General features: G+C 44.4%; 1 protein-coding gene across 3 annotated transcripts; it reads right to left on the bottom strand.

Moving 5' to 3' along the window:
- Positions 1-44: 44 nt before the first annotated feature.
- On the bottom strand, positions 45-19,355 carry LOC115388818 (tensin-3-like). 3 transcript variants are annotated; one of them, XM_030092106.1, is made up of 26 exons: positions 19,253-19,355; positions 19,115-19,152; positions 10,471-10,503; positions 10,326-10,375; positions 10,053-10,236; positions 9,852-9,902; positions 9,578-9,700; positions 9,419-9,483; positions 8,956-9,039; positions 8,729-8,841; positions 8,475-8,535; positions 8,128-8,203; positions 7,873-8,002; positions 7,224-7,289; positions 7,001-7,117; positions 5,502-6,908; positions 5,245-5,395; positions 4,277-5,148; positions 4,033-4,164; positions 3,668-3,760; positions 3,379-3,456; positions 3,180-3,257; positions 2,865-3,033; positions 2,611-2,679; positions 2,276-2,305; positions 45-2,079 (listed from the first exon to the last, which is right to left on the bottom strand). In XM_030092106.1, exons 1-26 carry the CDS (start codon positions 19,278-19,280, stop codon positions 1,935-1,937), a joined length of 4,443 nt encoding a protein of 1,480 aa, XP_029947966.1. In that variant the 5' UTR covers positions 19,281-19,355; the 3' UTR covers positions 45-1,934. The 3 variants fall into 3 exon arrangements, with proteins under 3 accessions (XP_029947966.1, XP_029947964.1, XP_029947965.1); XM_030092104.1 differs by lacking the exons at positions 19,115-19,152; positions 19,253-19,355 and adding an exon at positions 16,881-16,920; XM_030092105.1 differs by lacking the exons at positions 19,115-19,152; positions 19,253-19,355 and adding an exon at positions 16,881-16,920 and having other exon boundaries at positions 5,245-5,392.
- Between the last annotated feature and the right edge of the window lie 7,026 nt (positions 19,356-26,381).

The following is a 26,381-nucleotide window of genomic DNA, read 5'->3' as shown; positions in this document are numbered from 1 at the left end:
TCAGAAATACTTGATGAACCTTTCCAATGAGGACACATTTCACCCACTTTGAAAGTCTTTAATTTTCTTGTCAAATGTGACATACACAGTTCTTTTCACTACCTCAGACACCTAAAATATATTACTTTTTTAAAACATAAAAATCCAATATGAAAAATAATGATTGTGTTGAAGTCATTTAAATGCTGACTTAGTTTATAAAAACACACAAATACCAAACAAAAATGATATAGATATACGATTAAAAAAAAGAAGAAGAAAAAAGCAAAAATCCTTTGACACAGTGAGTCTTTGGTTTGAAGTGAAACTTATCTTGGAAACACATCACTTTTTCTTCTGTAATGTTGCTGCATGTGCTGAAAATGGGGCAGTAGTTCCCGCTGATACGATCTATCTAACCCTTCTATTCCGTCTCATTTTACCATCTACATTGCATTTATTTCTTATTCGCTTCATAAAATATACATTTTTTAAGTTATTTGTAGAAGACATTACAGGCAGATTAAGGCAGATACGACCTGTCCAGGGTGACCTCCGTCTTCACTCATTATCAGCATCGATTGGCTGTAGATGATGGATTAAAGCAGATATTGGTTTTACTCATTACATTCATGTTTAGAATTCCACTTAAGTTTATTTTTAGATCCAGTTACTTCTCTGCAAAATTAATAGCTGATTGTTGAAATCTTCTTTCTTTGGAGTTGTGTATTTTGAATTAATCTGCAACGAAACACACATTTTCCTTTTGTGTTCGAAATACACAGTATCGTTCAGGTAAATCACATACTTTACTCTCCTCATGTCACACTGCGAACATAAAAGCAAACCATGCTTGTGGTGGAATGTAGCTAATTAAATCTACTCAAGTATTTTATTTGGACTAAAAATGTTGGTACTTGTATTTTGTTTCAGCATTTATACGTTATAATTTTATGGTTGCATTCCAATCAAATTTTTATCCTATTTGTTCTTCCATAGCTGATAAATGGATTTAATCACATTTCAGTTTATAATCCCTTCATTCTGTTTATACATCTCATTTTGAGATAAAGCCATGTACTATATATCCAAATGTAGCAAATATGAACTTAGAAACATATCGGCTATTTATTGCAGGGCTGTCCAAGTGACTGAGGGGCCAATGGACCCTGATTATATAATTTAAAACACAAAAAAAATGTCTCAAGGATATTGGGTACAGGCTATTTAAGTGGCTGTGACTGGACCCAGGGACAGACTTTGGACAAGGCAGTAACAGCACCAGTTGCTCAAACTGTACAAAGTAGCTCAAATCAGTACAACTGTGAATAAATATACTAAGTTGTTATATTTAGATGATATTTTGCGTTTACATGCTGGAAGTTTACTTTTTAAGTGGAGCATTTTCATAGTTCACTATCAATGTTTATCAACGATTCTGAATATTTTGTGCTATGCCACCTTAACACTTGCTTCTTCGGTCTTCTACGTCCTTTAAACCTTCTGAGGATCCGACCATTTGTAAATGTCGATGTAGAGACACCTTGATAAAGTAACGTGGCAAAAATGTGGATTTTGTTGCATATCATGTGAACGGCCTGAAACATGAAAACAAATGTCTCATGGATCACCAGTAAACATTCTAACAAAAAGAAGTGCAAAACTCACTTCAATCTCATTTGGCAACAGTAGATCACTCAAAGTTGAAACAGTCTTTGGCTTTTTCAAACTATTCATTGACAACTCTGTAAACCAACACTGAGACAATACTTTCATCTGCGGAGGAGTTATCCGCCGATATGAAGAAAGCCAACAGTCCTAGAGCCAAGCACCACAGAGGGCAGCACAGATGCAGAGCAAAAATGTAGTTTTGGATGATTTGTGGTGTAAAACAGCAAGTAAAAATCATATGAACATCTCTTAATTGTCCAGAGTTCTCAGACTCTTGAGCGCTCTCATCTTCTTAGCTGTGGCCCCAGCATTACTTTGTTGATAAAGTTGACGATTGCTACAGCGGGTTGCTCGGGGTCCATCTCGGCAAACAGGTGACACACGTTCTCCGTGGCCGTGCCGGTGCGCCTCGCAACAAAACCAAACATCCTGCAACGGACAGAAAAACAACAGAGGTCAAATTACTGGCGTGAAGAACGGCAGTCACCACAGGTAGAGACTGAAGTTTCTCGAGTAGATGTAATCAAAAAAATCTGTTAATGATCAGTCGCCATGCAAAGAAAAAGACGGTGCCGGTCGGCAACATGACTCACATAGAGAAACACACAGTGACACAAGCACTTACTTGCTTGACGTGCTATCAGAATTAGTCCACCTGAAGCACGGGCACACGGATAGAAACACAGAGACAAAACGTAGGAATACATGAATCACAGGGACGTGGAGGCTGCTTTGTAATACAAGCTCAATCTACAGTCACTTCTCAGAGTGAAGAAGCAGACAAGCACCTCAAAAAAGGATCTTATATTCTAAAAATATAAGTCTGTAAGAGGAATTTATTTTTTATTTTTTGTTGCAAAAAGAAGCACATCTACTCATCTACTGAAGATACAAGCTATAGCTTACACAAGCACAGGTGACATTTCTTAACAAGTATCTTCTCATGTTTCAGAGTCTCACCTCTGATCTTGGGGGTCAAGACTGCTGAAGGTGACACTGTTGATTGGGTAGTGTCTCCTAAAAAATAGCCTTAGCATAAAAAAATGATCCCGTTAGCCTTTTGAAAATTACAAGGATAAATTGCAGTGAAACTGCTTTGCATATTCCACATTGCGTATCCAGAAATAAAGCACGATATCACTTCATTCACTTCCAAAATTGCCGTACTGAATTAAAATGTGATGCTTGATCTGATAAGTAATATATAAGTATACCTTCTTTTGCTGTCTGTTAGTGTGATGCCCTGAGAGGACACTTTGAAGTGGACCACTGTGGCCACTGGACGAGGATTCAGAGCCAGAGTACACTTGGTTGCCTTGGAAACCGCCTCAGGTCCCGTTAAGGACTCCGTTTCCACTGAGTTCAGGTAGAGCACGTTGCAGGCTGTTTCATTGGAGAGAGAAAAATCGAGGTAAATATCAATGTGGTCTCGCTGGCCGGTGCTACGAAAATGTGAGGGTTTAGCAGTCTCAGCTGGTGGAAGGTAAGAACTGCAGCTGCTGCAGCGTTGAGATGAGTTGGTGCGCTACCTGCTCCTTGTTTCAGGAGGTCAGCTGCCGTGCTGGTGTGTGTTGCACTCTGCATCTCCTGAAGCTCCCCAACCAGATCTGAGACATCATGAACCTCAGTCACATTTTAATACTATTCATCTCCTTTAAGCACATTCATATTTATTTTTCAGTAATGTATGTAACTTTGGTGCTAGATTTAAATGTCTGTTATGTCTACCTTTGTCTGGGATGCGAAGGGCACATGGCAGAGAGATGGGAGTGATTGAATGCTGGTACACCAAAGCGGATAAACTTCCTGTGACAACGAAACAGACACAAAAGAACGACTATTGATAAACTGAGACAGATTAGAGGGGATTACAATAAGATTCAAGGCCTTTATTTGTCAAAAACACAATTTTGCACAGGAGGAAGATTAAAAGCACACAAGAAATAAGTATGAGAGTATATGTAAAAAAAAAAAAAAAAAAGCAAAATAGATCAATCAAAGTGTCATCTCAACTGACCGAAGTAGGACTCGTTCTGGCAGCCCTTGATCTTCACTCCCCGTGGCCCAGTCTCAATAAGGAAGTGTCTCACCAGCTGTTCCAGAGGATCCCCTGAGAAAGGGGGGAGGAGAAAGAGAAAGAGGATGAGAGGAGAAATAAGGCATGCGATGTTTACAAGCTTATTTTATTAGTGGGCATTAAAAAAGGCACAATGTAATTCTTTTTGACTGATCAGATACAGTCGCTGCTTTATTCTGATGAGTTTTTCTCTCGTATGCCTAAAGCCACAAAAATTCTTAAATTCTTAAAAGCTAATGTTAAACCAATGACGAGATACGCCAGTGAAAGCACAACAGTAGAAGTATAAAACATTAATTGCATACCTTTGCTTGCAGTGATGTTGGCATTAGGAGGAGGAGTAGCCACCTTGAGAGCCAGGCCATATGCGCCTTGGAAAGAATTACTATCTCTAATCAGGAAAGTTCCTGGTTCTTTGTCCTTCAACACAGCAATGGCTATTGTGAAGAAGACACATAATTGTGGAGATGATTCACAGACATTAGACGCATGACATGTTCTTCACAACACTGTGCATATGCTCCACATCGTCTTCTTTCCAACACTCACCTTGATCTCTGGAAATTCCCGGCCGGTACCAATATTTCGAGCTGTCCTGGACAAACTTTGCATTCACCCTGATGTCTGTATCCTCTCTGCAAGGATGCTGTGCAGAGCCCCTCCTTTGATCCCCTACGGCAGGGGAAAACGTAACGTGGTGGGTGGGTGAAGGAGCTGAGGAGACTCGGAGGAGATGGCTGTGCCCGTTCGGGGATCCTGCGATGGAGGAAAAGCGTTTCTTCTCTGGGAGGGGTGGCTGGATGGCGGGGATTGTCACTGCAGTGTAGCCAGTGTACGGGACGTGGGGGACGTTCAGTAGCGAGTAGTAGTAGGATGATAAGGGGAAGGTCGGCGTGTGGTATCCGTCAGGCACGGGGGAGGGAGGTTTAGTGTCAGTTGAACTGTCTCTGTCTGGAGTCAGTTTTTGTCCTGGTATGTCAGCAGTGGATGTGGAGCGCTGTGGGGAACACTGCAGCTCTGGGGAGCCAAGGGGAGTACTTGGGGAATTTGGGGTGGAAGGGGTAGAACTTGGACTGGCAGACGGATTCATGGAAGCCCCTCTGCTGTTGCTTTCAGACGGACTATCGCTGGGTAGGGCCGATCCATTCAGCTGCACTTGGACTGGGGTGATGATGACGGTAGCATAGCTTGAAGAATGTGATTTCTTACTGTCATTTAGACTTCCCAAGACGGCGGTAGCTTCAGGCTTACCCTCAGGAGTCAAACTTTGGCAAGACCCACTTGATGTTTCTGTTGGACTCACAGATATGGTTAAACTTGAGCTTTGTGTTCCTGTTGGCGTGATAGATTTGCTGTCATTTGTCTCGGACTCTTGATGCGTAGACATTTCTTGAATTTGCGGAGGGCTGTCAGCATTTACACTAGCGAAAAGGAGAAATAAATCATACAAATAGGTGAATACTTTCAATAACAGGGCAACCTTTTCTTTCTAGGTTTAGTAAAGGTTTTGAACATACCTGTCTTCTGTGTGTGTGGGACTGCTGCTCCCAATCATTGTGTAGTCATGATCAGAGTCAAGTCCGGGCGTGCTTGACTGTCCGTTGGACTCAGATTTACTCACTGAACCTTGGGACACATTATCTTCTGCATCTGCCTTTTCCTTATCTACTTTAAAAACACAGATTAAAATAGATAAAGGCATGATAAACTACAAAAGATGCTATTTCCATCTTTAAAAAACAATTCCCATAGGAAATCAATCAGGCAAATTCACCTTTGTGATTCTCAGTTTGCTGCTGCTCTCTGGATCCTGAAGGTGTTTCGGGCAGTCTTCCTTTCACAGGAGATGGGCTGCTAGCAGGCAGAGGTGAGGCTGATCCCGAGTGATACCCGGAGGCATAACCGCGGCTCTCGTGGCTCTCGGCTGGGGATGCTTGATAAGGAGAGCAGGGGCAGGAGTGTTGCAGCTGTGGGGGGGTGTGATACCCACTGCTGGCTCCATCTCTCAAGTCCCCCAATGACTGGGGCATGGGGTAGCTATGGGGAGGCACGAGGGCAAATCTGGGTTGCTCCTGGTTTGGAGCCTGGTCTGTTGTTGGGTGGCAGAGGCGAAACCCCGTCATGGGCGACTTGCGCTGCCAGAACTCTGCCTCTCTCGCCAGCTCCCACGGATTTTCAGTTTCCCACAGCGGAAGTGCCTCTCTTGTTCGATGTACCCCTGCTCCTTGGGACCAGTGTGGGTCTGGCTGGTCTGCGTGCAGCGGGTGGAATGATCTGACTGAAGCCGATTGGTGCTGTCGCCTACTGGAGCAGTCCTGACAGGCACAAGCAGAGGACGGCGCAGCGGAGCTGAAGAACATTTCTCTGTAAGGGCTTGAGGGCTGCGACTGGTGGGGGAGGTGAGAGCCTGGGCCGTGGCTGGAATAATGGAAAAGGTGACACTCTTCTCCCATACAGAGTCGGTTTGAGGCTGGCAGGGTGTGGCTGTGTGGGTGTGTGTGTTCGGGAGCAGAATAACTGTAGCATGGCCTGTGGAGACACGGTAGGGGTGGAGGCGGGGGCGATCGTTCCCAGGGTAACTCTGGTAGAGGATGGGCACTGTGGCGGTGGCACAGTTCAATGTGAGTTGAGTGAGGAGGAGGAGGAGACACAGACTTGGATGGCAAAGCTGGCAGCGTTTGACTCTTTGGGTTGTTTTTAACGCTGTTGCAACGTCCAAGACAGTGGCCGTTGGACAGGCAGGACTCTCTGTCTCGCTCCCGTCCCATTTCACCACACTTTGCACTTCCTCTACCACAACACGAACGCTCCCGTCTCAGACCTCCAGGACTCGATGGGTCTCCATCGTCCAAAATCGCTGTTTCTCTGTCTCTTTCTTTTCCTCTTGTCTTCTCAGGTGTTCGGTCATCCCCTTCTATCCTCCTCAATGGGCTTTCAATGCTTTCTTTTTCAGGAGAGTTAACAGACAGAGATGCATCACTCAAGTGATCTGAAGTGACCGAGGAGCGTGTGGAGTTGTAGGAGGGACCCTGGGATTGGTTGGATGTCTGGGTCTTGACTGTTGGGCTGCTTGTGAGGCATCCATTGGGAGACACTGCTGAGACAGTGGCGCCCGGTCCACGCCGCTTCCTCACTTGAGCATACAGGCTGCCATCCAGAGGACCCCTCGTATGAGAGATATCTGATGGAAAGCAGAAGAAAACGTGACGTGATGGATCATTTCCCCCTGTTAATCCGCCGCTCTCGTCTGACGGCGATGTGTATGTTTCTCACTTTCAACGCTGTCCTGGTGACGCAAGTTGAAATTCTCATAGGAATCCCATCGAACCACAGGGTCCGACGTGTTGTAATCCACTTTCACTGATGTGTCGTTCTTGCGATATTCCCGTCCTTGGAGCGCACAGGTTTCGTAACATTTAAAAGTGAGATGTGGTGCATAAAATGCTTCAAAAGATACAGTGACAGGCTGAGAGATAATAATAATAATAATAATCACCTTTCATTTTTTCTGGCCCATTGGAGAAGATAAACTCCACTGTAGCGTCTGGAGGGAACCTGTCATCTACACAGAAAGATGAGCACAAAGGCAGTGACTAAAATATCCAGACTGTAAGTGCAGAGAGTGATAAAGACATCCACAAGAAGATGTGCTATCTGAAGACCAAAGTTACCGTAAATAATAAAGACGCTTGCTTTTACTCTTTTCATAATGGAAGTAAATGAGCCAAGATGCCAAAAGATGCTTTGGTAAACAGGGCAAAACACAGAGAAATCTGCCCTTTGAAATGAGATTCCTTTTTATTTTTTGAGCACGAGTGTGTAATATTATTTATACATTGCATTTATACGTCAGCATGTAGCACTTAGAGCAGCTGTCACGAGACTGCTGCATAGAGAGCAATGTGCAAGCGTTTCTGTTTCATTTAAAGTGACGCTGTCCTCCAGTGTTTGTCTCAAAACACACAAAAACACCCCCTGGTCTGAAGAATCAGTGTGTTTTTTTTTTTTTTTTCCAGTATACAAACAAGTTGATAATTTGATGGAAGGTCCTTAATTACATAATATTCAGTATGTTCATATTACAGTGCCTTGAAACAAGGGTGAAGTAAAAGTAAAATACACTCCTGAGGCAATATTTTTCCTACCTGTACAGGCCAGGTCAAGTTCCGTCTTGCCAAACCACAGCTGGGCTCCATGAACAGTGCACGTGTGAAACTGGACTCTGAAGACCACCTCCCTCTCCGCTGCTCGACTCCGTCGGTGGAAACACTTCACCTGTAGAGATACAGGTAGGAGAGTGACACTGAGGCTTACCCCAGTACGAAAAATCTGAGGATTCTGCTTGACAAGCACAAAAACATGTTAAAAAGTATTTAACTTCCTCATTTGCTGTTTCTCACCATGATGTCTCCTTTCAATAGCAGCGCTGGCTCCATCGTCACACACAGCTTTCTTGCCCTGGAGCTCTGGGGGTCACTACACAACCACACACCGATGAGTTTAAAACATATATAAAACAAGTCAAAACACGTCTCACTTGGGTAAAATACTGGTAAACAACTTCAGCCTCAATGTAAGCACAGAGCGGGTGACAGCTAAACACAGACAGCGACCTGCAGAGTCCACGTCTGCCAAAATGAGTGAGGATAGGGAAGACATCTGCTTGAAGGAGGTAAACTGAGAGCACACACACACACATATACACACACACACACTGTTACAGCCACACAGCTGTCCAGATACTTACTAAACGCCTGAAGTGTAGACAAGTTGTAGAGACTGGTAGATTTTGAGGAAAGGATAAAAACCTGCAGAGAAATTGAAGAGAACAGTGACGAATGAGGTGGGAGTTTGCAGACAAAGGTGGTATTGTGTTTTTTCTTCAGCATTAAAGAACACTCTCTGAATTGCTTTGAGAGTCTCTGTTCATGGTTTTCACACCCAGAATCACGTTACAGCCCTGCAGACAATTAGACCAACATCAGCGAGAGTGAAACTGACCTCCTCCTGTCTGGAAGTTTGGTAGAGAGGGAATGAGGATCTGGTGAAGGAACAGAGGACTGCTGTTCATTTTGATGGAGCCTGACAACAAGCCACCGAAATAGTAGATGTATCTGTCGAAGAGAGGCGACAGCGTGATGTTATGAGTTGTGAGAGCGACTCGGGCGACAGCCGCAGCCCGGGTAGGCGTGATTTATGGTAGCAGGGGAAATGTTAGTGTTGCAGACCTGTTCTGAGAAGGCTGGAGGGAAGAGGAGACTTTATCTTCACAGAACTTCCTCATAGCCAGTGTGGTGAGCGCCTGGTCTGCTCTGTGGACACAAACAAAGGTTTATGTTTTGATACTGATGTTTACAAGTTGAAGCTGACAGTCTTGGAAAAAAAAAAGTTTAAAGTTTTTTTGTTTTTTTTTTAATGAAAAGCTTCTCACTGCAATTAAGCAGTGACAGAATCTGAATTTTCATTTTGAACTAATTTCAGTTTCTAAAATCTAATGAGACATGTGGTGAGAATCAAGATGAAATAACTGGATCTGCAAATGTAAACAACTTGCTTTTCGGCATTCCCTCGTTATGAAGTAAATCTTGCGCGACATTCATACATCGTCTCCATACATTGATAACAGTGACCAGATTCTTACCACATGTTGGCATATTGATTGCTTTATAATGTAACAGTGATGGAAATTACCCAGCTGATATCTTGCTGTAGTGCATGTAGGCTGCCACGATCACCCCCGTCTTTCCTTTGTTTCCCTGTCAGCCAGTGACAACAAAATGATATTTTACCCACCGCTCGAGAATTTTCCCAGCAAAAAAGCATGCACATGTGCCGTCAGGCTACACTGACTTTGCAGTGGAGGACCACGACATTGTTGGGGTCAGAGGTCAACCAGGTCTCCATGGCTTTGCAAACGGCACAGATTCTGTCCAGGGGTGGAGCGTGGAGATCAGGCCAGCCGTAGTCCTGCACCTGAACCACAGGGAAAGATTGATGGCTCAAATTCTAGTGGGCGAGCCTCCGCTTTAACCTCAAATATACACTCACATATATCATTCTGGGTTTATGCTTTCTGGTGGTGTTTTGGTTGCAGCTGTCACCTTTCAGGTGTGAATACTCGTACCTTGGGGTTGAGTCTTGTGATGTCGTGTCTCTTCTCTGATAAATTCAGAAGCTGGAACAAACAGACACACAACGTGTTTTGAGTTTGTTGTTTCTCTTCTTGTGTTTTACACTTTCACAAAAACAGAGCTTATGATGGCATTTAATTTAGCATGGCTGTTACACTGGATGCTGATAGATGTTCTCAGCTTTCCTGACTAACCAGAAACTTGTCTTGGTGCTTCGATTTCAGCATGGATGCCACCTCCTGCAGGTTCCTGTGGTAGCGCTGCTCCTCCAGGTCCGGCAGGAAGAAGACGGAGATGATCCTCTCTGTGATGTAGGTGAGGTCAAAGTCGTAGTGGCGCTCCATCACTCGCTCCATCACTTGCTCCACGCTTTTACTCCTGGAAATAGTGAAGTTTTGCAGCTTTTTTGTCTGTTTCAGCTTCAAAACATAAAGTGTTGTTTTCTGTGGATTCAGACTTTGTGGTACCTCGGCAAGGAGCCTCTCTTCTTCAGGGATGTTGATTTAATGGACGTGTGCTGAAAGTACAATTAGGAAAGAGTCGAGAGACCGTGCATTACATAGTGCACAAATTGAAAAGACAACAAAACAGCAACGCATAAGAAAACCGTACCAGGTCTGGCGCTGAGGTGCAGATGGGAGTCACCTTCATGGAGAAAATAAAAGAGTTAATTTTTGCACCTCTCATTTAATCAGACACACACACTCTGGGAGCGAACCACCACATGCTAAGTCATGTGTTCGGTTTAATGCTCTTGGGCTCGCTCCAGCAGCACAGATGAAGGATGAAGAGCTGACAGCGAGGATAGTGAAACGAATTCTCACTGTAAATCTTTAGGTGCAGCACTTCCCTTCAAGAGCAGGTTATAATCACGTTTTTCTTTTTGCCGTTTCTCACGATGTACCAGTGAGACATGTGGCTGAACAAAGTGCGCACAGTGTATAACACTCTAACAAGCAGAGGTAGCTGAAAAAGTCCCATTCTGGAAAATAGAACGTGTTGAATAAAAAAAAAATGATTTAGTTATTTGGCCTTTAGAAAAGACTACGAGGGGAAAAAGGTAGATAGATTATACATTTGAGGCAGCAGGGAGCTCATCTGCCTTTTTTTATTCATTACAGTGATAATGCTTGACATATGAGTGATAACCTGGTAGATATTGTTTGTGACCACGATAGGTAACCATTTAAAGTCAAGTCAAATGACAGGGAACTCTGATAATGTAAATATATGAAAAAAAAGACAGGAAAAATAGCATGAAACACACTTCTTCAATGTTAATAACAAAATCGAGTATTTAGTATTCCTTCTCAGTTATCAGCTTTGATGCTGAACCTTGACAGGTGACACGGTGTCAGCTTTTGACCTTTCAGCGATCCTGTGAGATTGACTGGCAGCTCGGCCGCCCTCTGCAGCTGAGTGCATGCAGGTGCTGACAGATGTCAGGCAACAGGTTAACAAGTCAAATGCCAATCAGAATGATCTACAACTCAAGCACTCCCATAGAAACATCTGAAAAGGATGCATATACTCCGTACTTCTTGTCAACAGAACAATCCAGGGTACCATTAGAAAAGTGGGGAGCTTTTCAAACGAAATGTGAAATAGATTTTTTGAATTCCTGTTCGAACTTTGATCAAGTGGCTAGGGACTGGTGGCTATAAATTGCCTAAAAGAACGAACGCGTGTGAGTTATCCCTCTGATGGCAGATAGCTGGAATCGCTAAAGCACCCTGCAACCATAAATTAGATAAAAACCGTCTGTGAGATGAATGAGTGAATGGACTTAATCAATATGAAGGTATCTAATGTTCCAGTTTCTTTGCTTGGTTTGACTCGTCTGACCTGCAGAACGTGTTTGTTGCGTGCATCTCATCGTGTCAGCTGCATCAGAATAGTGATGAATGGCTGGCTGCTTGCAGCAGCTGCATCATGATCCCCGTGCAACTCCCCAGAAACAGACATTATTAATACACACTGATGAAACCAAACCTCGTGACCTGCCTGAATGGCTGTTTTCTTTTCGTGTGCCTCAAACGCAGTTGGGCACGAGGCAGGATCTCATTGAGACCTCCGAATGTGTCCTGTCTGGCTCCAGACTTCAGCCACACGTCTTTAAAACTTGACTTTCAGATGTGTCTCGAGCCAACTCCCCTCTCTGTCACTGTTGCATGTTTACAAGTGGCATTCGGCACTGCTGATCACCCAAAAATGGATTCAGTAATTTGACGAACCGTTGTAGTTTTAGCTCGACTGATAGAAGTCTTGTTTCAAGGCACACCTAAGTTACTCAGGGGCAAAGCACAGGATTGACAGAAAGCGTAGGAGAATGTGACAGGGGAAAAAGGAGGGGGAATGTAAACAGGCATGTGATCCAGGGAGGAATGAGTAAAAGGGGGAGTGAAGGGGAAAAGGGCATGCTGTAATTGGTTACTGCATGGCAGAGAAAAGTCAAAATATGCTCCCGTTGAACTTACAAGATGATGCCATAATGTGATTACTGTCAGACAGGCGGTGGAACAACACTTTTTTGTTATGTTGCTACATTTTACAAGTCGTGACAGTAAACACATGATATGGACCCCAGAATAGATCATAAACATGTTGTGAAACCAACAAAAGTAAATGAAAGAGCATTAAAAGTGAACCACGGGGCAGAATTCCCTTCTTAACAGGTTTAATAATGGTGGTTAACTGGATAAAGCGGCAGTCGGTTCCAGGAAGGAACAGTAGGAGACAGACACACACACGTAAAACATGCATGCACACACACACACTCGCATGTGCACAAAAGGACATACAGGACTGAACCTGGAGGCAGAGAGCACAGAGATGCCACATGAGGGAAGAAGGGCAAGAAACCAGAGTCAACAGGAAGCAATTTTCAACAGGATGTCAGTGCTGGGTGGCTTCAGGTTCACACACACACAAATACATGCAGAGTACACACATCTTTGGTCGCGCCACCGGCCTCGGGGTCTTCATTAATGCATGTGGACTGTGAGCTGGAGGGACTGGGAACGGAGCCATCTGGTTTAGTTTGTCTTGTTCATGAGTTAGCGTTTACTGAGGTGCCAACGGCGTCACTTGATCACGCCCTCGGGGACGGGCTGACAGCTACTGGACCGGACGGTTCAGCTTGTTTTGGCTGAGAGAAACTTTTCATGAAAACAGGGATTGATTATCTGTTTCCTCTGGGTTAAACTTAGGATGCCGAACTGATTATTTCTTGGTATTTTAAAATAGTTGCACAGTGGGAGCAGTGTGTGCTGCTGCAGTGCATCACCTGGAGAGCTACTGGACAACAGCAGCCTTGGTCAGGGAGCCACAGTTGTGCCTTGTTGGCAGGGAGATTGTTCCAGATGAACTTGTAGTCATCACCTCGCTGCTCTAAACCCACCACCGCCCACAGATTTTCAGATACTCCCTCTCAGGCAGAGATACTGCGTTAACTTTGACTAAAGCAACAGTTTGATGTTGTGAGAAACTTATTTTATTGCCGAGAGTTAGACAAGAAGATTGATACATCTCTCAGGTGGAAGCAATTCAGAGCTAGCATATCAGTCAGATTGGATAAAATCTTCAGCAAAGCATTTAGATGTGCTGCTAATCTTCAAAATGATTGGAGGAATCCGTCCTGTCTGCAAAAAGCGTGCTAACCAAAGCCACGGAAAGCTAAGTCAAGCCAAGTTGCTCAGAGTAATGCAGGATCCACACAGAGATACAGTTTGACAGATTACATGAGACGCAAACGATCAGCTCCTGGCTCCAGTTCATCTAGAAGAACGCCGATCACAAATCATCTCTCTGCGAAAGAACAAACACTAATTTCCAAAAATAGCGAGCTACGGTATTTCTTTAAGATATGAACATAAGCTCTAAGAAATTATGAGGGCTTTTTTCACCACTTCCTGACTTTTTCCGCCAACCATGCAGAACAGACTGTCTTATCAATCAAAATGAAGTATAATACCACATTAAACCCTCACAGTTTCCTGGCAGCTAATCTCCTCCAGAGCTGAGCGACTGTGGCGGCAATCTGTATCTGATATGATCACTGTCACCTCGTGAATCGTCTTTCTTCTTCCAGGGAAATCCAGCCGAGGTCTCCCAGAGCAGGGGGAGCGGGGGATAAATGTGGGTGTTTGAGGCGGAGGCATCAGTGTGAGGAGCAAGTTTCACTCTGACAGCCGGCTCGGAGCCGACGTCACACTCTGGAGAGGGAGAAGTGAGTAAGTCTGTCCCGTCCAAAAGTGGAAAAAAAAAAAAAAAACCCTAAATAGCCATTGCTTAATCCAAGTTCCACAGTCCCACAAAAAGACAGGCTAGCTAATGTGCAGCATTGACTGAGAGTTAAAAAATAAAGCCTGAGGCCTTTTCATTTTTATGCAGACAGTTAACGTTTGATGCAGGGCACCAGAGGGCACGTGCAGGAGTGATTTATAGGGGTGATCTGGAAGCTTCAGTGGCATGGCCGCTCTCTCGTGTCTTATTATCCCTCTTCTTCCTTCTCTCTCATCTTTGACCCTCATTCCTCCATTTCCTCCTCCCTGGGGTCCGTCCCTGCCCTGTGTCCCACTCCTCCTCCTGACGAAGCCCCGGGGCGGGATGACCACAGTCATCCTCGCCATCAGACACGAGCGTGCGCTCTCCCCCCCCCCACCACCAGAATAAACAACATCAGATGACAGAGAGGCCCGATAAGCATCGCGCACAGCCGAGGCACGTCAGTAACAAACTGGCTCGGAGGAGTTGGGAACAAGGGCTCAGAGCAAAAGCAAACTGTCAGGGGAGCGCAGATATTGGCAGAGCGCAGAGGAAAAAAAAAAGACACAGGAAGACGGGAAGAGGAAAGAGGAGAGGCAAACAGAGAGAGAAAGCAAGAACGAGAGAGAGAGATGTCAACAGCTGAACATGCCTCCCGACCACTGACACAGAGCAGAGAGATTTCACAGAGCTATTTTGATAGAGCTCCTTATTTTAGACCGAATGTCCCTCGGAACACTTAAAGGCTCATTTTGTCTCTTTCCTGTCAGTCACCTCACTCTTTCAGTCGTCTCCTCTGCAGCAGCACTGATCACATTTTCATGAGATTTGGCAGTCAATTTGCTCTCGGTTGACATGTGACGGCCTGATAGCTGTAAACTAACATGCATGTGTGATGTGATGGGTCCTTGGCTCTTTATATAACAGCATTTAGCACCGAGTAACAGAGAAGTATTTTTTAAAATACCTCAGTCTATTTCGACCAATCGTTTAAAGAAAAAAAAATCTGAAAAGATCACATCCTCTGAGCTTAATACAGTTTGAAATTCATGGCTATGACCCTGTTAAAAAATAGGAAATGTATAATTCCAGAGATATTAAACAACATTTGCTGTGCACCCGAAGGCTTTCAGGAAATTAAAAGCCAAAGGTAAATATAAACACTTTGAGGATATCATTGATGTGTGTGTGTGTGTGTGTGTGTGTGTGTGTGTGTGTGTGTGTGTGTGTGTGTGTGTGTGTGTGTGTGTGTGTGTGTGTGTGTGTGTGTGTGTGTGTGTGTGTGTGAGAATGCTGTGGAAGCCTGGATCTGTATACAAAGTCTTATTAATAGAACGAGTCGACTTTATGGGGACAAACGTAGACTGACCGTTCAGATCAAGGTGAAGACAACTATTGAGGATGCGGTTTGGTTTATTGTCGGCCTCCACATAATGAATGTGGCCTTCCTTAAATTCATAAACATGACTCTGTGTTATTGGGTGAGCAAAGCAGTAAAACTATATTAACCACGATCATTCTTTGTATGCTGCGCATCCTGCTGGTATTGGTTATAAATAGCAACAACGTTGCGACAGCGATAAGCTAGCAACCTAATCAAGTTACAAAGAGGCTCATCAGATTTGATTTTTTTTCTACTCTACTACATTCATCCTCGTGAATTTAATTGTTTCTACGTTCTCTTTAATGCAGACGGACACCATGAGCACAGGACAGCAGAGCTGCAGGGTCCCCACGAGGACATGAAACAGCAAAAGTTACAAAAAGAGGTTTATCACTCAAAATCTGAACTATAATTGCATGAGAAATTTGCACTTTTTCGAGCCTCCATTGCTCCAATGCTCATAGTTGGGACATGACCAACTCCATTACACACAGCATGGCTACACTATACAAACAAATGGAGCATCCCTGTCATTGTATCAGTTCATAAATCAACGTGGGGCATTAGGAAAGCAGCTGGTGTTTGCGAGCAGCCACTGTAACCATCTGTATTTCACTACGCAACATTAGGATCTATCAAGTGATGTCAGGACAGCTGACTGGGTCTCGGACGCAGCCATTTGTCTTTGTCTGATCGGTCATTTGGTGAGCTCTCACTGTCTACAGGAGTAACAGAGCAGATAGAGACACATAACATCGTAATAGACATAAATATGTGGAGGAAGTGCGCTGGGATAGCAGAAAGCCAGGCATGAGAGAGTTACACATTATATACAGTATGCAGTAAATGTTTTGCATAATACGGGACATCCTCAGGCCAGTAGACAAATATGCATATAGATGGACACATATGCACAAATCTATGCAAATAAATGACATTTACAGCTATAAACAGCAGAAGGGTTACATAAAGAGTTCATAACTTGCTAACCTGAAGTTCACATAAATTACCTCATTAAAATGTAAATGTTGTGAATTCATTTTCTTCTCTGAATAATTAAAACGTAAGTATTTCTTTGTAGGTCACAGCGGGACTCCCCACTTCACTTTCTGCATCAGCCTTAATTACAGTTAAGAAAATTCTCTTTCTGGGACAAGCAAGCAGTCTGATTGCGATTTAACCGACATGATCTGCACAACCACATGCTGCATTCTGAGAGAAAGAAAGCTGTGGAAATGTTAAAAGAAGTTAGTTTGTAACTGCAGAGATGATGAAATTACGCAAGGTACAAGAAACTAAAGCACAGAGTGTACACAGGCAAGTTAAAACCCAAAGCTTCACTCAGTAAATACAGCACAGAGCATGTTTTTACCTCTCAACAAGCAGCTTCAGTCTTTCCCTCTGCCTCTGAGCAGTCCTGTGTGTGCAGTGTGTAACGCTGCCGCCCCTTTTCTCACTCTCTCTCTCTTCCATACACAAACTCTCCGCTCACTCTCACCGGCTCGCCGCCTCCCTCCCTCTCTCTTGATTAACACACACACACACACACTCACACACAAACACACACACGGTCCCACTGTGCCAGCAGCACACGCAGCAATAACATTTCAGCCTCCCTCTCTCTGCCTGTGTCATCCGCACAGAGACAGCGAAGCGCGCCAATCCGGGCGAATACTTTCTCCCCCCACACGTGCACTCCAGCATGCATCAATAGAGCCGATGCAGACGCTCGGCAGCGCCACAGAGTCACCGTGCGCGGATGTCCACTGACCCCTCCCGTGCCCCGAGGCTGATGGAGGGCGATGACAGGAGGCAGACTGGAAGTGGTTGGAGGGGGGTGGGGTCAGAGAGGCAGATGGAGGCACAGGTGATGCACAAAGGATGGAAGAAACAAACTTCGGGGTTCGGGTAACCCTAACCCATGGAGCTAATAATGTTCTTCGACACTCATGGGAGGGAAAGTAGAAAGAGGTGGCATGAAGCAGACACCAGGCTGCAGCCTTGACCCAATGTTCCTCTTTATTTATGAATGCCTCCATACAGGACTGATTACACACACATATGCACACACAGTCTGCCTCCCCAGCTGCCTTTCGCTTATTTGTGTCCCCCCGTGATCACTCACTGGCAGGCATCTACGGCACTCTTGTTATTTTCTATATTTACCCACTAAGTCTCCCATCCAGTCTGATCGTGGTCCTGCGTGATGATGTCCTCTCTCTCGTTCATGATACTCACTCTCCTGCAGCTTCAGAGATTTTTTTTTTTTTCCGGGCTATTGCTGTGGTGGCCATGGGGATGAGTATGATAAAAATAATAATCCTCTTTTAATGCATGCTGCTAAGGCACAACAGCTGGTGGTGCAGAGTCATGTGGAGAAGGAGGAGGAGGAAGAGGAGGAGGGGGCGTGAAGGCACTCTGACAGCACACACCTTAAGGACAGCAGAAGCAGAGAAACGAAGGTAATGGGTGTGTCTGCATGGCAGGCCGACCGTGCAGTGTTTTCCTGGTGTTTTTGTCTCAGTGGAAATGGGATCGCGGCTCTGCAGCCCAGTTACTGCAAGGTCGTGAACTGGCTCAGTGGTGTGTGACACCGAGCCGCTGTGAGAGGGGTCACATGGGAGACGAGGCGGCCGCTGCCAATAGTTTGACATAATCTGTGGATGCAGAGAGAGCGCTTCGCTCACATGCTGGAAGCATGCCACCACGAAATGTAACAGCTGTACAGAAATAGTGAATGCCGGGAAGAAAAAGTTAATAAATTATTGATCTGTCATTTTACGAAAAGTCTTTATTTTCATTCCTGTTTTTTCTCCTCAGCCAGTTACAACAGGCGTTTCTCAAACATCCTGAGAACTGATGACAGTCGATGACTGAGTCCAACTTACAGTGTTTACCAGGCTGTTCTCTTAGTGCGATGCGAGGCACAGAGCACAGCAGCAAGGGGACCCCGGTTTGATTCCTCTCTCTGGGGCCTTTCGTGTGGAGTTGGCTTGTTGCGGTGGTTCAGGCATTTGCATAACTTCTTGTGAGCTTCATGTAAACTACGAACTCCCAGATGCCCAAAGCCAGCTCAGAAGACAGTATTCACTCTCTTTATTTGGCTTTCTTACAACACACAGCCACTGATCTACAGAGAGACACACACACACACACACACTGCGGTTATTTGCAAAGAGAATCATCTCTGACCTGCGCTGCATCTTCTGCTTTCCGTTCTGATCCCCCATAGTGCAAACAAACCGCAGCTCACGACTGCCTCTCCACACACTTTTAACATTCTGGGATAAGTTCTTATGCTTCATAATAAACTGGATCGAGCCACCGTGAAGTTAAACCATCGATTTTTAGCTGAGCTCAGGACTCTCTGGAGCTATTACTCCTTGTTACCACATGACTGAATTACTCATAGCAACCTGGCTGGCTGCAGTTCAGAGGGCAGACCCTCCTCAACCCGACATCTAGGTCAGTGCACATGGCTTGCTCCACTTAAGACTCACATCGTATTACCACTGCCACACAAGAATCTCCGGCGCAGGACAGTAAATGTTCGCTCCAACCCAGAGGAGGGCAGTGTGCGAGCCGCGTGATGAATTCACGGCTTACCTTGGCTTCACATGCCTTGTGAACTGCAACCTTGCATTCTGCGAACAGCAGGGAGAAGAGCATGTTTTATTCTGAGAAACAGAGGAGGAACAGGTAGGTAGTGTCCGCCCAGCTCTGCGGTGAGGCTTGTGGACTCACCCTTGCAGAAAGCCGCGGGGTTGTCCATGTTCTGCTTGCACACGTTGCACTGACGCGGCTTCTTGAAGCTCTTGACTGTGAAGGCATGGCTCCCTGCTTTGGCGAGCTGCAGTCACAGGAGGAGGAGGATCGTTTTCACATCATACATATGAAGGAAGATTGTGGTGAACGAGTAAAGGCAAAAATAAAAATAAAAAAAATAAGAACAAGCCTCAGAGTGAACTGGGCATTAAGTCATGAAATAAACAACATGAAGAAGCTCATAATGAGCTGCACAGCGATGTAGAGGTTAGCACTCTTGCATCATTGTTGCTTGTGTGTTTGCGTGTGTGTGTGTGTGTGTTTGCCCTCTGGTAGACTGTTTCACTGTCCAGAGTATGCCCTGCACTCACTTAGAGTTGAATGAAGTTGCACTAGGAAGAACGTCATAACAGCGACTCAAGTGAAGTTTTCACATATTTTCCTCCTGTTTCTTGTGGAATTTTAGCTCAGCATTGTTCCGTCTGAAGCCCTTGGACGTTCGCTATCCCCCGTGTAGCGGCTGTCAGCGCAGATGTGCGCTGGTCTAGTGACACGCAGCAGGAGTTCTGATGCCCTACCTTCAGTACAGTCAGCTCCTTCCACTAAAAATACCTCTCATATGATTTTGTCGGCTTTTAAGGCATCCTGTTTTCTTTGCCTTTCTACTTGGCCTTATTCTGTCTCAGGCTGCAGGGCAGCTGAAACGATAAAAAAGAGGAGTTTTTAGATGCTGCTGGATGCAGAGTCACTGGTCACAGACGAGCTGAGTCTAACTCAGCAGCATGTGAGTTCATGCTGCGTTCTGGTTGTATCCGCCTCTGATGCCGATTTTCTGATTTCGAGTTTCTCATGTCTGTGAGTCTGGCTCAATTAGTCGAGGTTTTCCTTCCCTGACGATGGGCAATAGTTTCCTTCAACACTGCATTGTGCTGCCACGCTGGGCAGTCCTGGCAGCTGTGTAAACACAGTCTGTGGGCAAAGCAAAAGGTAATTCTGACGTACGCTCCAAACACTGAGCTCACTACTGTTGTTGACATTGTTGACTGAGAGGTTCAATAGACTGATACCATAATGTTACTCAATTTGTGTATAAATGGAAAGGATTGAGGGGAAAAATAGCATAAGATTGTATTTTTGCTTGTGAGGCTATGCGCTCCAAGAGCAATCAGACTGTTGTGAGTCATGATCTGTGGATATTTCTTTTTAGAAACCCATATTTTGCTGTCAGACTTATGGTAACGGCTTCCTGAAGCGGAGTCTTTCGACAACATGAGAAGCAAATAAAGCCATTACATTTTCCCCCGAGCAGAGAGGGTTTGGAAACATGAGGGAGGTGGTGTTTGCACGACGTGTGTGTGTGTGTGTGTGTGTGTGTGTGTGTGTGTGTGTGTGTGTGTGTGTGTGTGTGTGTGTGTGTGTGTGTGAGTGGTATGTGTGAGGCAGCAAGAGAGGCAGGCCTGGGTGGAGGGCAACAAACACCATATAGTACCTGAACACACCAGTTTGTTTTTCCTGTTAGGAGGCTGAAGCTTTTTTTTTTTTTTTTTTTTTTTTCCACTTTTTCAGTTGCCCGATGCCAGGGTTTTCCAAACAAGAGACGCATTGACTGCGGATGCCGACGTGCACAGCAGCTTTACACTCGCACAAATACTTACTGAGCCTCGCTCTCTCTCCTCTCCCACCATCTTGAACCGAGAGTGGAAGCTGATTCATTGACTTAACTGCGATGTATTATGAAACAGCCACGCCTCTCAAACAGGAGTGTACACTGTCTAAATCCTTTATGACTCTAGAAATGTATCATTAATGTTGTATGCAGCCCTACCTTCCACTACAAGAACTTATGCAATCTGAATGCAATTCACTCTCACTGCACTTTATGGCCCTCAACACAGCTCCACATAATTTGTACTTTTCTTCATTAAAAATGAAAATGATTTATTTAATTCATCAACATTTGATTGTCACCAGACTGAAGGTTTGATCCTAGGTTTACAGCAAGCCAACAGCAGCAATGTACTCATTTAGTGGTGTTAAGAGCTGGGAATGTCATGAGCAATTAATCGTTCTTCAATACAGTTGCTTGTTTAAAAGAAAACACTTGTGTGTTAGGTTTGCCTGATTTTTTGCTGCTCTTCCATGAAAGCTGCATTTGTAAAAAATTTATATTAGAGGCAGAGAAATTTAAATCTGTTGCTGGATATTTATTTTTGCATGCATATGATAAGATTTACAATGCAGTAAAATTATGGATGCTGCAGATTGAGATGATAAGATTCTCTGGGATAATTTCTGCCAAGAGTGGATGCATGCAAGGGGTATTAGTGTTATTAATGCATGGAAGTCACAATAAATTCACAAATACTCAGTGGAGCCTGAAGTGTATAAATGTGTAGACTTAAATGGAGGACATCAGCTATATCACGAATTCACAAAAAGTGGGTAGAACATGGGCTAAAAAAACAACAACAGAGTTGTTGCCTTTGACCCGGAGTAGCTCAGAGCCTCCAGCCAGAGAAGGAACATGCGACCATTATGATGTGGTATTGATCTCATATCCGAAGTGTCAGAATAACAAGTGATCGGACTATCGACGTGTGTCCGGTTGCTGTTATGATGAATGCCTGCTGTTATAAAGTGTGGCATCCACTGAATACGCGCGTGTGTGTGCATCAGTGTGAGTGTATGCCAGAGCGTGATCAGCAAGGTGATCAATCAATGTGACAAAAAAGAGAGACATGAGATCAGACGAGAACAGCCATCACTCATCCCGAGTCACCATTTCTATTTCAAATATTGTTGTGTAACTAATAACTTTGACTGGAGAATCAATCAAACTTATGCAACGACCCACTGGGCTGTGATGCTCATAAACTGTTGTGGACCTCATGACCTGAGCTCACCTTCAAGGTGAAAGACTGGCCACTCCTTTGACTTAGGTTCACATAATTATAAATACAGTATGTTTGATATTAATCCATGCATGTAGGCTTAGTTGTGGATTTTTTGGCAAATTTTGAATCAAAATCATAAAAAGTTTGGATTTACAACACACGCAACATCTATTAAAAGTCACAAAAAATCATAAATGAAACAGAACATCGTATTAATCTGTGAATTATCTGAAGAAAGACACATTTCCACTGATAACGTGATGACTTCCCTTCAGAATGGCATCATTTCATCAGTGTGTTTGGATTCCCGTCATTTTGACTGAAGTCCAAACTGAAAACACAGTGACTCGAGAGTGCCACCCAGTGGACAGTTTTAAGTAGTGCAAAAGTTGGATATTACCGTAAAACATTGTTTCACAAATTTATAACAGCTTATCTTAAGAATCATGAAATTCTTTTTCTACATAATAATCTCAGTAATGTATGTGAGGCTTACAGTATTTTATTCAAATGATGTTTGAAATGGAAACTTAGATTTACCAAATTGTTTTAGAATCCTCAAATACAGAGTCGTATTGAAGATTTGAAGTTTATAGAACAGGTTTTTGATAGAAACTGGATTCAAGGATACTTAAAAACTAAGACAACAATTTGTGGCCAATTTAAATATGCCAAAGCATCTATGATGGCCGGTAAACTCAAAGGAGCCCAATAAATCCTTTTCTTTAGCCACTTATGAGGCACATTTGCATTTTTCAAGCGATTGCTCAATGAAATATTGAGGTTTTACAGCAGACTATGTAAATACTGTGTTCCAGTCTTCAGAATATTAACATCATAAAATAATAATAATAATGCATTGGTTTTATATAGCGCTTTTCTAGACATACTCCCAGGAAACCTCAAAGCCTGTCTCAGGTTCAGTAAATTATCAGTTTGAACATTTGCTGTTAAAGGCGTCCAACAACCAATGACATAATTCTTTTTGGCCTGAGAGTGGATAACATAGTAACTTGCCAATAATATAATAAAATAGGATTAGATTGGGACTGATAGTGTTGCATAGTTTCTATCGTCATTGAAAGAATATGAAAAGTATCCAATTCACTATTTTGTGAAGGAAACTGGACAAAAGCTTTTAGTTGCTAGAAATACAGCTGTGTTTTTGTATTATTAAATTATCAGATGTAGTTAGAATTTTTTATTTGTTTTTAACCCTACTTCAGTCATGTAACTTATGCATAAACCAAACGTTACTACAACAACGCCTCAAATATCTTATAACACACTGGCAGCTTATTACACTGTGGGCTTTATTACATCTAAAAATGCACAAATGACGACATCATTGGCTATTATTATATTAGTGGTTGTTACAAGGAATCTGATTTTTTATTCACTCACAATCCACTATGACAAAGCTGTCTTGCATTAGTTGGCTATGATACTGGTACCAAGGATGTGCGTTTGTGCGTTTGTGTGTGTGTTGTGTGTGTGTGTAGTGTGTGTGGGGGGAGGGTCTGAAGTTAGTTTCAATAAAGACTACATACAGAAAAATGTCGAAGTGGGGTATATTGCTCTAACTTTAGTGTAATGAACGGAGCAGTGTGAGCCAAACGCAGGGAAATTATTCTTGAGACCAAATAAAATTGATTCATGCTCTGTGGTTTGAGCGCATTTGATTTAGAGGCTCACTAAACATGCGACGTGTAAACGACTTTGCACCCCCTATACTCGACCAGTGAGGAGATGGAACCAGTGAACAAGTTTTATGTGGTGAGATCTCATAAAATAACTCAAAATACTGTAAAGAAGCTGCAGCTTTCACTGTGGCATCATTTTGCTTTTATGTGCTACAACTTTAAACCGTCACAGCTCGATGAGGTTTTCTGATACCATGAACTGCATGAGCTGCACAAATATTTCCAGTTGCTTTCTGTACTTTGATACCAGTCATGAGGGCCCGTGATGAAGTGGACGTTCAGTCTCCGGAGGCTCCGTGACTATCTGCAGTGTTGCAGTATTGCATTGCAGTATTAAAGAACTCCACCCCGTTTGATGGTCTGCAGCCAGAGCGTATGTCACTCCCCAGGCATCCCTGACCACTGCAGAGTCTCAACCAATTCATCTCTTCATGCAGATGAAGAGCGGGTCTCACACCAGCACAAGCATAATGGATTTCTTTGATTGCGTCGCGCATTGGCTGTTTACTGCCGGCGGGCCGGCGGCAGCGGCAGCAGCAGTGGCTGAAGGGAGTCGTTTTAACCATAATGCATCTGTTCTGACATAGGAAACATCTGAAGCTGAGTGTAGGTCAGTCAGGTTACATTCTGATGGTGTGTCAGTTTCAACAAGATGCTTGGAAGACACACTCTGCTTGTAAAAGGTTAATATATACAGCTACAGTCACACATACTCACACACACGCACACACACACACACAGGCTCACGCACAAACTGTAAATGAATACAGTACGGTAACACACCCCCTACGCACTAAATGCCTCGCTGCCTTTTTCAGTGGCACCTCACAAGTGATGACACTCACGAGAGCTGGAGTCTCTCACACACAGATGCACGCACACACCACACACACACACCACACACACACACACACACACACACACACCACGCACGCACGCACACCCACACACACACACACACACACACACACACACACACACACACACATACCACGCACCACACGCACACACGCAATTCCATCAGGAAGGGACGGCAGCAGGTGGCGAGCCCGGCAGTACGCTCCAGTTCTGGTTGGGTATTATAACCTGCATGAGTCGGGGCTGTCACCTCTAAACAGCTATGAAATGCTGAAAATAGGTGTGGGAATGGATTTGTGTTTGTGTGTGTGTGTGAGAAAAAAAGAAAAGGAACGGAGAGGAAAACTTGAAGACAACAACAACAAAACACACAGAACTCCTGGACCGTTTGTGCGTATGACACATTTCATTCCTCTCCACATGTCGAGTCCGCCCATTCAGCGGAGGACTATGGTATCATAATTTGGCATGGGGAGACACACCACACACACACACTCAGGACTTTAGGGGATTTGAAGTCACATGTGATCTGACTAAGTTTTTGTTCCTGCACTATCTGGGAGGTCAGCGTCTCTGCAGACGTAAATGTCCCCCACACGCCAGAGTGTTTCTGCACAGAGCAGAAGTTCTGCTGTGCCTGATCGCTTCACAAAGGTGGCAACGCGGCCCTCGCTCACGTCTGTTCAACTTAGTTGTGCTCCGCCGACATCCAGCATGCCACTGTGTGATTACTCTGACATGTGAGGACACCACATTCTGCTCCGAAGCTTGGCGCTAAATCAACAGGCATCTTTTGTATTTTGGATTCTATGAAGGTCTAACCGGAGGCTTCATGAGGAGTGTGGAAGAGCAGCGTGTTCCTAAATCCATACGTGTTCCTAAATAGCGGCAGCAGACAGGCAGGCGGTGGGTGGAAAACAGACAGTAACTTAAACCACTTCCTCTTGAACTTTGATGCCCGGGGGGGAGCAAGGAGGAGGGGGAAGGGGGGGGCATCATTAGAAGCGGATCCGCTGCTGTGCATACCTGGTTTTCCTCGGTCATCGCTTTGTAATAAACAAACACCCTCAAAACCCAAACATGGTTGACCTGTGGCTCAGTCACGCCTCCGGTTCAGGTGTGACAGTGACCTGCAACACTTCCGGCACGCGAGCATGCAGCACGAGAGCCCGTTGCTCATAAAATACACAGAGGAGGAACGGTTTCATAGAATCTGGAAAGTAGAACACTGCAGGGACGACACAGATCACATCAGGAATAAAAAAAAAAAAATTCTCTGCATGGATCTGTTTTGTTTCTTTTTTAATTGTATCTCTGTAAACTAAAAGTGCGCTTTCCATTCCGGGGCCAGTGACCTCGCCACAGAGTACGATGAGGGAGCACATTCTGCTGGGTGCAACCACCAGCATGTTGACATGTCCTCAAATAGTAGCTGTTTACTTACCTCAGCGATCTGAAGGATTTCAGGGTGCAGATCAGCTCTGATTTTATGGGGATTCCTCCAGCGTCCGCATCAAGTCCATACTTCTGGATTCTGCCGAGCTCGTACTGTGAATGCACCCCATGGTTTCAGCTCCTGTCACCTCCTGTCAAAGCAGCGTGTCAGCCTCGTCCCGTCTTTGCCTCTCAGCACTTCACGTTTTGTGTCCTCTC

This window comes from Salarias fasciatus, chromosome 5, assembly GCF_902148845.1.
Source record: "Salarias fasciatus chromosome 5, fSalaFa1.1, whole genome shotgun sequence".
Taxonomy (NCBI): Eukaryota; Metazoa; Chordata; class Actinopteri; order Blenniiformes; family Blenniidae; genus Salarias; species Salarias fasciatus.
The sequence above is the reverse complement of the archived record's forward strand: the minus strand, read 5'-3'. Positions and strand labels throughout refer to the sequence as shown.